The 17,602-nt window shown below is 48.9% G+C and overlaps 1 protein-coding gene across 4 annotated transcripts in view; it reads right to left on the bottom strand.

The window, feature by feature from the left end:
• Positions 1-17,602, bottom strand: part of CYFIP2 (cytoplasmic FMR1 interacting protein 2) — a 125,899-nt gene that overhangs the window by 83,124 nt on the left and 25,173 nt on the right. For all 4 annotated transcript variants that reach the window (XM_032403613.1, XM_032403617.1, XM_032403615.1 and 1 more), the window contains exons 4-11: positions 15,818-15,895; positions 14,156-14,257; positions 10,483-10,664; positions 8,586-8,682; positions 7,131-7,259; positions 4,955-5,059; positions 2,748-2,839; positions 595-712 (exon numbers count right to left, since the gene is read on the bottom strand). In XM_032403613.1, coding sequence (XP_032259504.1) covers positions 595-712; positions 2,748-2,839; positions 4,955-5,059; positions 7,131-7,259; positions 8,586-8,682; positions 10,483-10,664; positions 14,156-14,257; positions 15,818-15,895 — 903 coding nt within the window. The remainder of the gene's footprint in view (positions 1-594; positions 713-2,747; positions 2,840-4,954; positions 5,060-7,130; positions 7,260-8,585; positions 8,683-10,482; positions 10,665-14,155; positions 14,258-15,817; positions 15,896-17,602) is intronic.

Raw genomic sequence — 17,602 nt, 5'->3', positions numbered from 1 at the left:
TTGACTATATTTCCATATTTAAAAAAAAGAAGAAAAATGTAACATCAGTAAAAATGTAATTGGTGGGATTATAAGAGATTTTATGGCCTTCTCTGTCCCTAACTGCATTTTCTGATGTGTCACAATGATAATTTATTATTGTGTAGTTTTAAAATACTCAGATAGTGCTTTGAGCATGAGCGTTCAGAACTGTTTCTTTTGCCGTCCAGGGTGGAAATGGCTGGGATCGTGTGCAGATGAACCATTACTGGGCCACTGTAATCTGCTGGGCAGGATGCATTTTCCATGCATCCTACTGTTTAATCCTCTCAATGAACCTTTCCAGATACTATTACCCGCATTTTACAGATGAGGAAACTGAGGCACAGACATTGTGAGTAACTTGGGAAGGTCAGTGGCTGAACCAGAATTAAATCCAGTTCTGTCTGGCTCTAAAATCCATGCTCTCAGCCCCCTGGCCCTCTTGCCTCCGATGTGTATTGCCTCCCTGCTGCTCTCCATCATCCCTGGGATCATTTCCTTCCTGGCTGGTCATCGCCCCTTCGTACCCTGAGCCCCCACAGGCCTCCATCCCAGCAGCCAGAGCGAGCTTACCTCACTGTTGCTGTAGCGAGCGAGTTCGGAGATGAAGCGGATGTGGTCGTCCCGGATCTGAACCATCTGCTCGCAGATGTTGTACTGGGGGCTGATGCTGCTCTGGGTACATGTCCACCTGGGCAGAAAATCACAGGGTTGGAGCAGGTCCTGGCCTGACGTGCCTCAGCGGGATAGGCTCCTTCCACTCACTAGTTGCTCCTGGTGCTCAGCCAAAGATGGCTGGCTCCCCTAGGTGGACCCAACAAGTGACCCAGTAACCAGCAAGAAAGCCTGCCACAGGCTGAGTGGAATAATCTTCCTCCTCTAAGACTCAATCACAGGCTTTTCCAGGTAACTTGTGTCCGCAGTACTTACCAGTTATATGAGTGAGGAGCTTCTCTAGGGCTACAAAGAGCTGGAAACCGAGCAAAGAAAAGGCAAGGTGGGTGACCTCCCCAAATCTGCCTATTGACTGTCAGCAATGACATCCTGAGGGTGAAGCTGGCTTTGGTGGGGCCGTTAGCGTGGGACTGGGGAAACTCACAGGGATCCTGCCTCTTTTTCAACAGTGATCAGGCAACATTAAGGACTCCATGGTGGATGGATAACGTGTGTTCTGAGAGGTATTGCTGGCATGCTCTCCCTCCCACCCTCCCTCTCTCCCCACCCCCTTATTGTTCCCCTTGCCCTTCCCCTTTCTACTCAACTCTTTGTAAAGATATCATTGGGAAAACCATCTTAAAATGGAGAGGAAATCAATGAATGAAAGTCTTCACTCTCCTTACCCAAGAGAAAAAAGACAGCCCCCTTCACTCCCATTCTGTCATCTGGTGCTGGGTGACTCAAGAGACAGACTAAGCATGGGCACCAAATAAGGCGGATGAACATTTTGGGAAAAATTTAGTATCTCGGGGCGCCTGGGCGCCTCAGTTGTTAAGCGTCTGCCTTTGGCTCAGGTCATGATCACAGGGTCCTGGGATCGAGCCCCGCAGTGGGCTCCCTGCTCAGCGGGAAGCCTGCTTCTCCCTCTCCCACTCCCCCTGCTTGTGCTTCCTCTCTTGCTGTGTCTCTCTCTGTCAAATAAATAAATAAAATCTTAAAAAAAAAATTAATATCTCAAAAGGATCTCCCTGAAGTGGTTCTCTTAAGAATACTTGGACTGGTGATAGACTTACTCATGCTTATACTTTGGCTTGACTTTTATTTTGGCATACTTGTACATGGATGGGGACACTACACTCAAACCTCTGACACCCTGCTGTGGCCACATCACCACTCCCACCCAACCTCAGGTGGTCAAGAACGCATGCAGGAAACGTGAGGAAAGGAGTTCAGCCTTCTCAGTTCCATGCTCTTCTTAGAAAACCTCCTCACACACTAGCAGCCAGCAGGTTATGAAGAGACTAAACCAGCTTCCTCGGTGAGACTCCCTCGCAGGGGCTCAAGGCTGGTGGGGTTCAAGGACACTCCATTTACCTATTTTTTAGGTGCTAACCCTCACTTCTGACTAAAGGACAGTCAGCCCCTCTCTGTAGGGAAAGATCATATTCACTCAGCTTTGGGAAAGATGCAGACAGAAGGAACCTTACTAACAACCCCAGAGATCAACAGAGTGGCTGGCCCAGGCTGGAGCTGGGTGTCACCCACCTGCCACGGAGTCACTGATGTCCCAGGTCCTAGCACAGATTACCTGGAATGGTGGCTTATAAAGCAATCTAAGGCGAGGCTATCGACTCACTTCACAGGTGGAACCGTCCAAACCATATACTCAATGACATACTTACTGCATGGACACAAATCTGAGGAGAGAATCGAGGTGCTGAAGAATGGCTTCTTGCTCCACCCGACCACTGAGGGCCAGCCAGTCCTCCCCCTTCTCGAGGGAAGGAGGGCTCCTGCTGTCCCACTGTGGGCAGCACGGGTCAGCGCCGGGACAGAGAAGGGGCGTGGCTGTGCTCTGAGCACTTTTGAACCCTGGCGGCAAAGGGCAGATACAAAAGGGCTCAGAGCACCCTCCGCTGTTCCCTTCCGGCCGGCTGGGTGCCAGTGTTGCGATGGAATCCACCTGCCCAGGGCTCTGGGGAGGGAGGAGGGGCTGAAGTGGCCCCTCGGCCCCCTGCCCGGGCTGGGCGTCCTCGCGGGAGCCGAGAGACATTATGGCAGGCACTCACTTGGACTTGTTCTCTTCATAGTGAGCACTGGTCTTAATGTATCTGGCCAGCTCTATCTGCATGTCGCCGAAAAGGGGCACCACTTGCAGCTGCTGCAAAGGAAGCAAACACAAGGCGTGAGACGCTGAGGGAGAAGCCGGAAGGCTGCCTTCCACTGGGGAAAGCAGGCCTTTGTGTACCTCTGGGCCAACCCCTAGGTTCTGCTTCTGATCATGCTACTGAGTCACCTTGGAACCAAAGAGAGTCCCAGACAGTATACAGGTCCTCCCCTGCCGCCAGCCAACCCATGTTCCAGCAATTGAGCCCGGAGGGGCAAAGTGATTTGTCCAAGGTAACAAAGCAGGCAGAATGGATGAAGGATGAGGGCCAGACGGCCTGCCTCCCAGGGCAGGTTCTTTCTGCTCTAACTTCCCTGGGATTTGTGGATCCTTGCAGCTGTGAACTCTGGACTAGGAGTGGATACGTGGATGCCGCTGTCTGGGTGTGGCCTTCCTGAGCAACTCTACAATGTGAAGCAACTGAAACCCTAACACCAAACACTAAAGGGCAGACAAGTCCCAAGTGAAGACCAGGACAAATGGAGAGGAGGCTGGGGCGGACTGCTGGCTTCTAGGCAGTAGGCACCATGTCAAGCACTTCAAAACCAGAAGATTCTTAGGACAGTGGTGGGTACATGTCATTCTGCATTTGTCAGAACACATAGAATATACAACGCCAAGAGTGATCCTTAATGTAAGCTATGGACTTTGGGTGATAATGATGTGTCGGTGGAGGTTTGCTGATTGTAGAGAACACATCCCTTTGGTGGGAGATTTTGATAACGGGGGAGGCTGTGCATGGTGGGTGGGGCAAGGGATAAATGGGAAAACTGCCCTTTCTGTTCAATTTTGCTGTGAAGTTTAACTGCTCTAAAAAATAGGCTATTAAACAAAAAACAGTATCTCAATCCATATAAATACTTCGTGAGATCAGTACTATTATCATCCCCATTTCACAGATGAAAAAACTGAGGTTTAGATAGCTCAAGTGATTTTCACACAAAGTCAAGCCAGCTAGAAATCAAGGAGCCAGGACTATAATCCAGGGCTCTGACTCGCATATGTCCTTCCTACTGAATCCTCAAGGGAACCCTAGCAAGTAGATACCCTTAGCATTCACATTTTTCAGGCTGGGGAACTCCATTTCAGAAAGGTTTAGTGATTTTCCCCAGAGTTATCCAGCTATCAAGTGGCAGAGCCAGACTAAAACTCAGGACCAACTATGGCAGAGTTGTATTTCTCAACTGCACCCTGATCTCACTCATGCTGACTGAGGGCAGAGGTGGATTTTGCAAGGTCTCCTGAGATGAGCCCTGTTTTCATTTGGGGCAGCTCCAGAGCAGAGTGAAAGTTCTGGCCTTGAAAAGATGCAAAGCCACAGGATGTCTTTTGGTGATTTATTTCCCCCTTAACCTGGAAAAGTCAGTGGGATCTAGGCCCAGCCCAGTGTCCCCCATGCCACACTTTTGAGGGGTTCCACTTTTAATGGTAAGCCTGGTGTTTCCATGTCTGACCTCTGAGGCTCCACTCCATGCCTGGAGTGCCCAATGCTCGTATAAACCGACACCATGGAATTCAATTCCAAAGCAAGAAATCCCTTCATGAAAACCTCAAAGGCTTCATTTAACCCCAAGGTTTTATTTTTAAAAATTTGGGGCCAGAAGATCAAATGTCTGAGGCACTGCAAAGGTCTGGGTGAATAATGGACTGTGATGAGGCCTTGTGCCCAGAGGCAGGGGTGAGGCAAGGGAGCCCCCCGTGGACCAGGAGAGGCTGTGACTTTGCAAATTGTCATCAATTTAAAATCCAGTCTTTAATCCTCCTGCTTCTGTGAGCTCTGATTTATATGGAAAATTAAAGCAGGCGCTGTTTTCTGGGATGCATCTCTTTCTTTAGATAGCGAGGGATTTCAGGAAAGAGAAAAAGCAACATGCAGAAAAAACTGTAAGGCCTCTCACAGCCGAATCCTGAGACTCGGGAGCACGTTTGACTTTAATGCGACAGACTTCAATAGTGTAGCACCTTTTACAGAGGGCAGCTGGAGGCCCTGTCATTCTATCTTCCTCCTCCTCTTGGGGTCTTTAGAGCTGCAGTTCCATCAACAAGCCGATTTCTTCCCTTTCCCCAGAGAGAGCACCCTGCGGCCCAGCCCCACCCTCAGGTACTGACCTTAAAGAACTTATCAATTTTGCTGAGGTTGATTCTCTTCTTGGCATCCAGTTTGTAAATGTTACTGACGTTTCCATCCATCAGGTAGAGACCAAAACCCATTACCTAGAGCGAGAAGGGGCAGAGCACAGAAGCCCATCACGACCATTGGAAAAGCTTTAAAAACAAAACAAAACAAAAAAATTAAAAAAGGAGGTCTGTGCACACGCACATGCCCATCCTGTAGGAACACCTTCTCTTTCAAAACCCACGTGTCTTCAATTGAAGAAAGGAGACATAAATCTAATTTCAACTAAAAATCTGATTTCTCTGTAGAACTCAGACCATCCTGTAGTAGGATATTATGGTGGTCGCTTGTTGAGTCCTTACTATGGGCTGGAGTCTGTGCGTAGGGCATTCCCGGGTATTTTCTTCAATTCTCACAACAATCTTATGAGTCAAGTTTACACAGTGATCTTATTGCACAGACAAGGAATTAGAGACACAGAGAGGTTAGCCAGGCTGCTAAGGTCACACAGCTAACAGGTTGCAGAGACAGGGTCTGAAGGCAGATCTGACCACAACATCTACACATTTAGATGCTTCCTGTGAGAAAGGGCTGAGCACTGCTTGTTGCTGCATCCCCGGGGTCTAGCACATCACAGGGACTTGGGAATACCAGCTCGGTGTTGAATGAACACGAAACTATTCACTTCTTTCCCCAAGGAAGCTAAAACAAGGTACGGATTCCCAAGGAGCCACTGGTGACTTCATTCAGAACACATTTTTGCCTGACAATGCCCTATAAGCAGGTCACCAGGCTGACTCTTGATATGCTGGGCCATTTAATAGCTTCTCGAATGCTGACACGTTTTCCTCCTTTTGTCAAATGCACAGCAAGGCTGATGGGGGCCTGAACAATGAGGTTGAAAGCAGCTTCCCTTGGCTCACAGCTGCTGTGACTGTGGGGAAGTCACACCTGACACGTAAGGGCCGGGACTAGAGGACCACGAAGGTCACATCCCCCTTAGTCCCATTCCGTCCCAGTGCTCTGCAGGGTGTGCGCCAGACTCTCCCACCTCAGGTGAGAGGTGCCCCTGGTGGCATCTGAGTTCACGGACACAAACTTGCAGAACGGGGGAAGAGCCAGCGTTGAGACCTGGAGCCTGGGCTGGAAGAGGGGGAGAGCTCAGGGCTGGGAAGCAGAGGTGAGGAGGGCTCAAAAGCCAGTGAGGGAAAACCTGCTGGCAGCGTCTCGGAGTGCTTGGTGGGTGAGAGTGGCATGGAGGAGAGGAGGGAAAACAAAACTACCAGGAGAACATCGAAAGGGGAGGTTTTGGAGAACAAAGACTCAAAAGGGGCTATGCAGCGTGTCAGAAGAACACACAGAAGGCTGCTCATCTCAGCACTACCGCTGTCAAGAGAAATCAGGAACAACCCAAGCGGCCAGAGGCAGAGGAATGGCCAAAGAAATGCAAGGGCATCCATACCGCATTATTTAGTGGCCGCATAACATCCGCGCTACATTTAATGAAATGGGATAAAAATTACACACACACATAATTTATGCATATTGCATATGCTGAAAGTGTGTGAGCGTAGAAAAATTACAAGGAAATACATCAAAATGCTAGAAGTGCTACCCCTGGAGGGAAAGATGGTGAGAGAGAAAAACTGTTTGTGCTTTTCTATATATTCCTGATTTTCTACAATAAATATTACTTGATAATTTAGAAATGGAACTTGCAAACTGCTGGAACAAATGTGACTATTTTGGCAAAATACAGCAAAAGCTTGAAGATTTTGCTTTCCCTTTGAGTCAGCAATTTCTCCCCTACGATGTTTGACTTGGCAAGAAAGAGCGTGGACACAGAAGTTGTGCTGTAAGAATGCTCAGTGCAGTTTAGCAAACCAATATCCAATGACAGAGGATTTGTTTAATAACAAACTCCACGTGCAGCGAGCTCCTCAGCGGCCATTAAAAACTACATTGCAGAAATACCCCGAACAGCATCTGGAAAGGTGTCGCTGATGTATTAAAGGGAAACAAAAGAGGATCACAAAGAATTATGTCCGGTGAGATCCGTATCAGTGTTTAAATAAGAAAAAGTAAGCGTTTTTCCTTTTTTAAAATGATTTTCAATAAGAAGGAGGTGGAGGGCAAGCCCAGGTGCTGGGGCGTGGGAAGCAGGTGTACCTTGAGCAGCATGTGCTTCTCGCTGGGGGTCAGATACATCTTGTTCTCGTAGTAGTCCACGCAGATGTTGACAATGTCTGACAGCAGCTCCTCATAGCCTGGGATCACCTCCAGTTGCTGGTGGAGACACTGAAGAGCAGGGCCCCCCCCTCCCCGTTAGGCCCTCTCCTGCCCCACCCCCATCCCCACCCCAGAAGGCCCACAGCTAGTTGGCAGTGACAGGGCACAGCCCCCCTGACCATCCCGGGTGGACGGAGCCTGCGTCTCCTCCTCAAAGTCCCCATGGTGGTTGGTAGGAGCTCCTGTGCACCCCCCATGGCAGGGAAGCCACCCCCCCCTCCCCGGAGCCCTCCCTTTTATTTCCCAGCAATTCTGATAGTTAGAAAGTACTTTCTTGGGCTGAGCTGAAAAGCAATTCAGCTTTACAGCAACAGGTCTGTCGCAATCTAGGCTTGGTTTTGAGGGCGTAGCCTTAGCCATGACATCTCAGATGATGACAGAAAGACCCAGCCCGGGAGAGGAGAGCGGGACCAACAGGCGTGCCCCTCCTGCAGGACACAGTGGTACAGGAGCATTTCCCATTGGAGAAGAGTCCGAGGTCTCCACCTCAGGCCCTTTCTCTCCAAAGGGACAACCTGGGCCCCTGTGGGGGATGCCGTGGGAGACACGGCTAGTGCTCTCCACAGACAAGCTGGGGCTGAGACGTGGGGCTGAGTCTCGGGAAAGAAACACGTCAACACTGACAGCCTTTTGCAGTTAACCAAGAGCAGGAAGGGCCCAGTGAAGCCAGCAGCAGCCCCGAGAGAGGCCTGGGCCTGGAAACGTTTCCAAGATGGAGGGCCCCTCTCAGCCAGGGCCCTGCTCACATTCTTGCTGGTGCGTGCTTAGGCTGACCTGACAGGTGAGCAAGATGGGTTACATAAAGTCAGAGCACGAGAGCCGTAGCTGATGGGGGCGTCCAGCAAAGTGGCAGCCGTAACCATAGCTATGGCAGCTTATGCTCTTACCATTCGTCAGGCTCTGCTCACTAAGGGCTTTTGAAATGGTGTCTCATTTCTCACAACAGTCCTAGGAGATGGAGGTCATATTCTCAAAATAACAGCTCCACTTCACAGATGAGGAAACTGAGGCTTAGACCTTCCTCAAGGTCTCACAAGGGGTCAGTGGAGGGTCCAGGATTAGAAAACAAGGCTGTCAAACTCCAGAACCCAGGCTCTCATCCTCGCTGATGTGGGGGCAGCGTGCGGGCTGGGAAGGCTTTCAGGGAACAAAATCCACGGAGGGTAAAAGGGTTACCTGTGGTTGGGAGGGGAGACTTAAGTCTGCTAATTCAGGAGTAGGAAAGTGGGGGATGTTCATCTGTACTGAGCTCCCCTGCTAGTGGTCCCTTGATCATCAGGCCCCTGCCTGTGGCATGGGATGCCAGGCCAAGATGAACAAGGAATGTGCCATCACCTGGGTGATCCTGTTGTGGTTGGCCAGGAACATGGAAAGGTTCTGCGACTCCTGGATAGACTGGGGGTCCGCCATCTTCCTCAGGAACTGTGCCGCCCTGCACACGGAGTCGCGGAGAGGACTGCTCAAGCACAGCCCACCCACGCCGAGCCTCACGATCCCGCTCCCACCTAACCCAGTGCCCCACCACCCCCCGAGGCTAAGGTGCGCTGAATAGCACAGCTGACTCTACTGTCTAAGGAGAGTGAATTCTGCAGTCTTTCGTTGGGGGCCAGGCACACTCTGGAATAAGAGCACCTACAATTAAGAGGCAAGAATACGCTGAAGGTCAAACCCAGCAAGTTTAAGGGCATCTGGCATCCTATCAACCAGCCAGAGGTGGCAAGCCAGAGTGAAAGAAGCATCCTTGAGCCGGACTGTGACCTGCCATGGGACCGCACAGCGGAAATGGGGAGAAGAATCCCAGGCAGGGCGCGCGCTGGTTTTGCGTGGACTATGTTATTTACAGGAAACCTCCAAGTTTCTAAAGCAAAGCCCTGCATGGAAACACATCTATTCCAGCTAACAGGACTGCAGGTGAAGGGATGATGGGCTCGAAGGGGGAACACCACGGCGCCTGAGCCGTTCCAGCCTCACCTGGTGGCGGAGCGGCCTGTGTCAGGGCCGCCTGTGAGAGCACAGACAAGACCCCCACCTTGCTCACGTGGCTTGTGAGCGTGTCACTTGTGACCAAATGCAAGGAGTGGCCAAAACTGGAGAGAAACTGGGGGAGGGGTGGGGGGGGAGACGCAGGAGATACTATGCCATGAGTTGTCTCCGAAATCTTTGTGCAAGCTGCCGTTTCTGAACCAGGCTGGAGATGGGGCTCTGCCTGTGGGCACGTACCCCCAGGTTACGCAGTCCACTCAGGAGGATACAAGGGTGGGAATCAGTCTGCTCCCTGCTTTCTCCAGTTCCCTTGGAGCCCCAGGAGGATGTGACTCAAGGAGGAGGGGCCCTCTCCACCAGTGACACAGAAAAGCCTTCCCAAGAAACATCCCCAAACACTGCCCCACTCATCTGAGTCTCAGCAACATACAGGAAAGATACCTGTTGCTTTCAAATGTCCTCTGCCACCTTCTGGGTGGCTGTATCCTGATGTCTGGAGAGTGACAATTCCTGACCCACTCTCAGTCTCTCTTTCATCTGACACTGACCCCCAACTGACTCTGGCAAGCACCTGCCCAACTGGAGGCCCCACTCACAGCAGGGACTGAGGGAGGGGTCCACACGCTACCCAAGCCGGAGCGATGACAATCCTCCATGGGACTTTTGCAAAAGTATGTGAAAGAAGCACCCTTTCTTTCCTTTGAAGCTGGGGCTGCTACGCTGGTCAGAGGGAAGCTTACAGCTGCTGGTGACCACCACAGGGCACAGGCCTGCCTGAGAATGAAGCTGCTATCCGGGAAAGCTGAGCCGAGAGGCAGAGGGAAACAGACCAACATCATCTGAGTATCTGGATCCAGATACAATGAAACTGTTCAGTTCTGGGAGCCAATCTAGTTCCTTCTTTTATATAAACAGTTTGAATTGGCTTTCTGAATCTTGCAGAAAATGACTGATGTGACCATCTTATGATTATTTTCCTGGTCCCAAACTGCATGGGAAACCACTACAGGTAGGGGAAAATGAGGCTCCGACCCCGTCTTAAGACAGAACACCTACAAAGACCCAGTTTTCCAAAGACTCAGCTCGGCATCTTCTTCCTCAAACTGCAAAGACAGATATAGGTCCACCCTGCAGGGTTGGGGAATGGTTAGTTTGGTTCTGGAGGAGGAGCCCGGCAGAAGGGCTCTAGCCTCTGCCTCCCCTAGGCCAGCTCCGCAGGAAGAGGGGGGTCAGGGGAGGGTGCCCTGACCTCTTATAGGCAGAGTGGTCGTTCTTGACGCTGCACTTCATATTCTTCAGCTCATCCAAGACGGCGAACATGTTGATGAACTTGCCCAGGGTCAGAAGGTAGGCCTCGGAGACAAAGTCCTTCCTCCGCTCAGCATGGCAGAGCCGCTTCACCTCACTGCAGAACCGCTCGATGGCCTTGCGCTGCAGGTGGAGGGGCGGCAAGTAAGGACAGGCAGCCCCGGAGGGTGGCTCGCTGTGCTCTGTGCAGAGAGCAGGATCAAGACTCCCTCCCCTGGGGCTCTGGTCAGAGCGTGGACATTTAGAGAAAGTCAGATCTGCCAGGAGATCTTTCTTAGAGGGGTCCCTAATCCAGAGCTCATTTCAAGAGGGGAGCCCAGAACCTGCAGCCAAGTGAGTCAAACCAATGAATTTATTCACCATGCCTTTGCTGAGAAGTATTATGTCTTACTCATTTTTTGTATCCCGGCATCTAGGACAGTGTCAGGGCATGAGTAGGGTAGGGACCAAGAGTGAGAGAGACATTCAGAGAGAGAGGCTCATGCATCCAATAAATAGTATTTATTGAGCATCTACTACATGCCAGGAACCATTCTAGGCACTGGAGGAGAGTAGAGAACAAAACAGAAAAAAAAATTTCTGCCCTAAGGCACTTACATGTGAGGAAAGGCAGAAAACAAAACAAATACTCTATATTAGAATGTGATAAGTACCATGGAGAAAAATAAAGCAGGAAAGGGGGGTAGGGAGGGCAGGGGGAGCTGTACACTTTAGTAGGAAGATCAGAGAAGGAATCATCCAGAGGTGACTTTTAGGAAAAGAGTTTGAAAGAGAAGGAGAAAGACAGGGTAACTGAGGGAAGTGCATTCTGGATAACGTGAGCGGCCAGTGCAAAGGCCCTGAGGCAGGAGTGTCCCTGACATGTTTGAAAGATGAACAAGAAGCCGGTGGTTGAAATGAAGTGAGCAGAAGGAAGAAACTGGAGGCAGAGAGGGACCAGGGCCACTGGCTCTCACAGGCCTTTGTGAGGGCTCAGGTTTCTACACTGAGTGAGTCAAAGGTAGCATGGTCTGAATTGTATTTTAAAAGGGTCACAGTAGCTGTTATGGTGAGAATCGACTGTAGGGGGCAAAGATAGAAGCAGGGAGAATAGTTAAGAGAAATGAAAATATATCTGCCCCAAAATGTATACATGAATATTCACAGCAGCCTTGTTCATAACAGTCCCAAAGTGGATATAACTTAATGTCCATTAACTAATAAATATGTAAATAAAATGTGATAGATCTATACAGTAGATTAGTATTTGGTCATATATTTTGGTACATGCTACAACATGGATGGATCTTGAAAACAATATGTTAAGTGAAAGAAGTCTGTCACCAAAGATCACATATTATGTGATTTCATTTAAATGCAATGTCCAGAAGAGGCAAATCCATAGAGACATAAGACAGATTTGTGGTTACCTAGAGCTGGAGGGGGAAAGGTAGAGGGTATGATGGGGTAGTAGCTAAAGGGTATAGGATTTCTTTTGGGGGGTGAGAATGTTCTATGACTGATTATGGTGATGGATGCACAACTCTGTGAATATACTAATAAAAACTGTTGAATTGTCCAATTTAAATGGATAAATTGTATGTTATGTGAATTACATTCAAAAGATATGTTACCAAAAAAAGCAGCTGACCAACAACAAAAATAGGCTAAAGCAACAATTCAGAAGACACAGAGAGAAGAGGAGGTTGAGGAAGAAGAAGAGGAGGGGGAGGGGGGAAGGAGAGAAATCACTCTTGTCTGTGAACTTCACTCCATGGACATGGGATACCCCACCCCAGTGAATCAGTCCCCTCCTTCAAAGCCCAGACAAGCCCTACTTTCTCCTTTCAGAGTCCAAGAACAACGCAACTTTTTGCAGCGATGGAAATGTTCCATGACTGCACTGTCCAATATGGCAGCCACTCATCACAAGTGGCTACTGAGCATTTTTCATTTCATGGCTAGTGCGCTGGGGGACCTGAATTTTAAGTGTTATTCAGTTTTCACGTAGATAGTCCCATATGGCTAATGGCTATTGTGTTGAACAGCATAGTTCTAGATTACTCTAGATCCTCCCTTCTCTAAATACTTTGTCGGAAGGCCCTTCGTTTAGCACTCCATCAGCCTCTGGATAGTTCTTCTCTCTTGGACCTACCTTCCCAAAGAGACCAGGCTCCTGAGGGCAGGGCCGTGATGCTAGTCACAGCGGCTGCCATTTGTCACACCTACTCTGTGACCAGGGCTCCACTTGGCTCTTCACAAACAGACCTCCTTTATCCTCACCACACACCTGAGATGAGGCATGATTTCCAAGGTGAGAACCAAAGGTGTCAGATGTTACAGAACTCACAGGCACACAGGGACAGTGTGCAGAACCTTGAGTTTCTCTGCCTTGGAAGCCAGCCCTCCTGCCCTGGGCTGCACGCATTTGCACCTTTCCCAGACAGTCCCATCTCCCACCCCCAGGCCTGGGCAGAGCTGGGTGCAGGGTGGACATCCGGCCAGTGCTTGCGAGGCTATTCATGACGCTCAGTGCTTCCGTGGAACCTGTGGAGGGCACAGAGCGTGTGCCACGACCCCGCCCCAGGGTACAGACTGGCCTCCAAGTCTTCAATCTGCACTCCCGCACAGCGTCCGACATGACCAGAATAACCAACCAACTGGCATTATTCTCCCTTTGCCACTTCTGTTTAACCAGCTTGCCCTCTTGCTTTCCATTCATGGAGGCCCCACGGTGCTCTTTTCTCTTTTCCTCCTGAAATGACTCCTCCTTCTGGCTTCCCAGCTGGCCTCCCTGCTGTCACTCTTCTCCCCTCCCACCTTCTGCATCTGTAACTGTCCCCCACCTCCCATCCATTTCCCCCACAGCAGCCAGAACGGTGCTGCAAAACCTCAAACCAGAACACGTCACGAGGAACCTCCAGTGGCTTCTATGGTGCTCGAGTAAAATCCACATACTCTTTTCATGTCCTACTTCCTGGCCTACAGTGCCCTGAAGATCAGGTCCTGTCTACCTCCCCCAGGTCGCCTTCCGTCAGCCGTCCCTACTCACTGCAGCCCCCCTGGCTGCCTGGTATTTCTTAAACGTGCCGTGCCCCTTCAGGCCTTTGCAGTTCCTTCCGCCTGAAACCTTCTTCCTCCGATCCTCACGCACCAGATGACTGTTAGATACAGATTTCAGTATGGAGAGATTGCTACCATGAACTGACAGGTGAAAAAACCTACAGGACATGAAGGGTAATTGAATCCCATTTTTGTTAAACAAAACACAAAACAAAACAGTGTGTGTGTGTGTGTGTCCCTAAAGCTGCACCAGGTCACAGACACCCTCCACCCCAGAGTTATGATTTTTAAATTTTATCTTACTCACAGCACTTACTACACCCTGAAAAGGAGTGAGTATTGTTTACCATCAGTCTCTCCTCCTACCCGAAACACACTCGTGTGCTCACTAGGATGTAAATCACGTGGAGAGAGGGAGGCTTGTCTGTCTTGCTCACCAAGGGGTGTGTCAGGGGCACACAAGAAGTATTTGCTCCATGGACAAATAACCTGGGTCAAAAATCCAGACCCCAGTAGCTGGCAGAGTAGGGACTCTCGAGTCTCCTGATTCAGACCCACCCTTACCCCCTCACCTGAAAGTACATGAACTTCATGAGCTTGGTGACCTCTGGCTCTAGCACCTCCACTGTCTTCTCATAGATCTCGACCCGGTTGGGTTGCTCATTGCATTTCACCTGTGGAGAGAGGGGAGATTACATATCCTCCTTTGCCAAGGCAGTTCTGGTTCACATCTGTCATCTTATTAATAGAGTCCTTTTTTTAAATAAAGATTTTATTTATTTATTTGACAGAGGGAGACACAGCGAGAGCGGGAACACAAGCAGGGGGAGTGGGAGCGGGAGAAGCAGGCTTCCCATGGAGCAGGGAGCCCGATGGGGGGCTCGATCCCAGAACCCTGGGATCATGACCCGAGCCGAAGGCAGACGCTTAATGACTGAGCCACCCAGGCGCCCATTAATAGAGCCCTTTTGCAGTGCCCTGACCATGAGCTCTATACACATCTACCTTGATCTGCAAGGTCTCCCTCCTTCAGCCTTTCCCCTACTCCTACCCCAGGGGGACCCCACCAGCATCTAAGCAGAGAAAAATGTTCCAGCCATTGTTCCGCATGCACATGGCATGAGATCCCCCGGCCATACTTGGCCCCATCAAAAAACCCATTTTCTCTGCCCAGTAGTTTTCAACACATCAGAATCACATGGCAGATGTTTTCATAGCCTGCACACCCCAGACTGCTAACTGGTCAAGTGAAACTGAACAGTGAGCGAAGGAAAAGCATGAGGACATTCTTTGCACTGTTGCTTAGAAATTCTTAAAATGGTAGCAATAAGGTAAATACCCACCAGTCGATGATTAAATGGATAAAATATGATGTATTCATACGATATCATAAAGGCGCTAGAAGGAATGAGACAGATCTCTGTGAAGTGACATGGAGAGATTGCTACCATAAACTGACAGGTGAAAAAACCTGCAGGACATGAAGGGTAATTGAATCCCATTTTTGTTAAACAAAACACAAAACAAAACAGTGTGTGTGTGTGTGTGTCTATATATAATAGAGGCATAGAAAATCTGAAAGAGTTCAAAGCGAACTGTTAATAAGTAGTTACCTCTGGGGGCTTAGGTTAGGGGGAAGAGAGAGGAATAGTTTCTGTTTACTTTGCACACCTGTGGTTTGTTAATTTTGTTATAATGGGATATAAATATGATGCTGATAATTACGGTAAATATAATACCTGCATGAGTCAACACAAAAAAGTTACTAAAAAGGAATTAAGTGGAAAAAAGCAAGTGGCAGAACAATATACATATAAATATAAACAATATACATTTATAAATACAAATAAATGATAATTTACAAATAATATTTGTAGGAATATTCATGCTGTTCAAGGAAAAAGATGCAGAGGAATATGCAGCAAAGTATCCATAGTGATTAGGCTTTGGTGGGAGGTGCGTTTGGGTGGTGGGGTGAGGAGGTGGGGATGTCTTGCTTTTTACTTTATACCTTTGGGCAACGGTTTGGGTGTTATATAGGTAGTACATATTGCTTTTGAAATAAATTGAACAAATATTTTTTAAGTTGCCACCAGTGTAATGGGAAGCTCTCCAAATGTCTCGAGCAAGCACCCTTGACTACCAGGCCCTGCCTCACTCCCTGCACCCGGAAAAGCTCAGCTCTCTGGCTGAGGCCGAAGTGGCGCAGAGCCACCCAGCAAGGACAGTCTCACCTGCGGGATGGCCCGGGAGCAGCTGCGCCAGGTGTACAGCATGACCGCATACTCATGCCCTTCCTCCAGCATTTCATTCTGAAAAGCAAAACGCACACTCAGCAGGGAGAAATTACGCTGGTGCCAGAAGGCTCCTTCACGGCCCCCAAGAGCCTCATGCCGTCACAGCGAGCAGCATCAGCGCCACCCGGGAAGCTGACAAGACGTGCAGACTCTGGGGCCCCTCCCTGGGCCTATGGGATCAGAATCTGCACTTCGATACAACTCCCAGGTGACTCGTATTCCCAGGGACACAACTAACGTTTGAGAAGCCCCAGCTTCAGTGAGCCCCCACAGACACCCGAGGGCGCTACCAGCTGGCCACAGTTTTCGAAGATGCACAGGAACCTTAGCAAAAAAGAAGGCAGATCTATTTGTTTCCAGAGCAAAAGTTGTCTCAGGTACACCATGGGCAAGAAAATAAGCAAGCAGCGAAACAGAATGTACAGCAGGTAGGTTAAAAAAACAAAGAGTAATAATTATGAAAGTATACTGTTACGTACCGAAAAATATTTTGGTGCAGTATGCATCAAGCTGTGACAAGGAGCAAGCTCTCTATGGGGCTGGATGAACAGGGCTCTCACTTTTCATATCATAGAGTATGATGTTTGCCCTTTTATAAGAGCCCATGCTACTATTTCAGAAGCAAGAAAATGATTAAGCTCAATTTTTAAAAATAATATATAGCAGATGGCAAAACCAATATACAGCATGGGAAATGAATCCGAAAAACACAGGGATGACTCACCTCACCTCGCCAAGTGCTAAGCCCTAAACTCAGGTTCTAAATATCTGGGCTCAAATCCCAGCTTCATCACTTCTTAGTCCTTTGATCTTCAAGAAATCACTTAACCTAAAATTCTCCATTTAGTGTCTGTTTAATGACAAGGACAACCTCCGAGAATTTCATGAAAATTAAATCTCTCTCTCACACACACACACACACACACACACACACACACACACACACACACCCCCCACACACACACACTCTAGGTGATCCGCAAAGGGAAGTAAGAGTACTACTAGGAAAAAGGTAGTCCAGCAGTTTCTCAAAAAGTGAGACAGAGTTACCACATGACCCAGCAATTCCACTGCTAGGTATATACATCCCAGACAAATGAAAACACACGTCCACACAGAAATGTGCACCCTTGTTCGCAGCAGTGCTGTCCTAACACCAAGAAGAGGAAACAAGCCAAATGGCCATTAACTGATGAATGGATAAATACGATGCGGTGCAGCATCTTTCACCGTAAATGGGAGGGAAGTGTTGATACGTGCCACAATATGGATCAACTCGGAAAACCTTCTGCCAGTCCCAAAAGGCCACATGCTACATGATTCATTTAGAGGAGAGGCTCCGCACAGACAGATCCACGGAAACAGAAAGCAGATTAGTGTCTGCCAGGGGATGGGGAGAGATAGGAATTGGGAGGGACTGCTGATGGGCTTGGGGCTTCTTTCTGTGGTGATAGAAATAAAATGACAGTGATATTGGTATGACATTGTAAATATACTAAAAAAAACCCACTCAGTTGTACCCTTTAAATGGTGAATTTGATACTGTATGAAGTTTACAAAAAAGCAATAAAAAAATGATATCACTAGACCATCTCTCTTGCAAATGTCTGCTCTGATATAAAAACGAGCCTTTACTAATTTTTTTATTCCACATATCATATCTATTTCATAATATCTCCCTTGTGCTAGATGAGATTCAATTTGGAATTTGTTACTTCTTAC

The sequence above is a fragment of the Phoca vitulina genome, unplaced genomic scaffold (assembly GCF_004348235.1).
Source record: "Phoca vitulina isolate PV1807 unplaced genomic scaffold, GSC_HSeal_1.0 scaffold6, whole genome shotgun sequence".
Taxonomy (NCBI): domain Eukaryota; kingdom Metazoa; phylum Chordata; class Mammalia; order Carnivora; family Phocidae; genus Phoca; species Phoca vitulina.
This window is presented reverse-complemented; position numbering and strand designations above follow the sequence as displayed.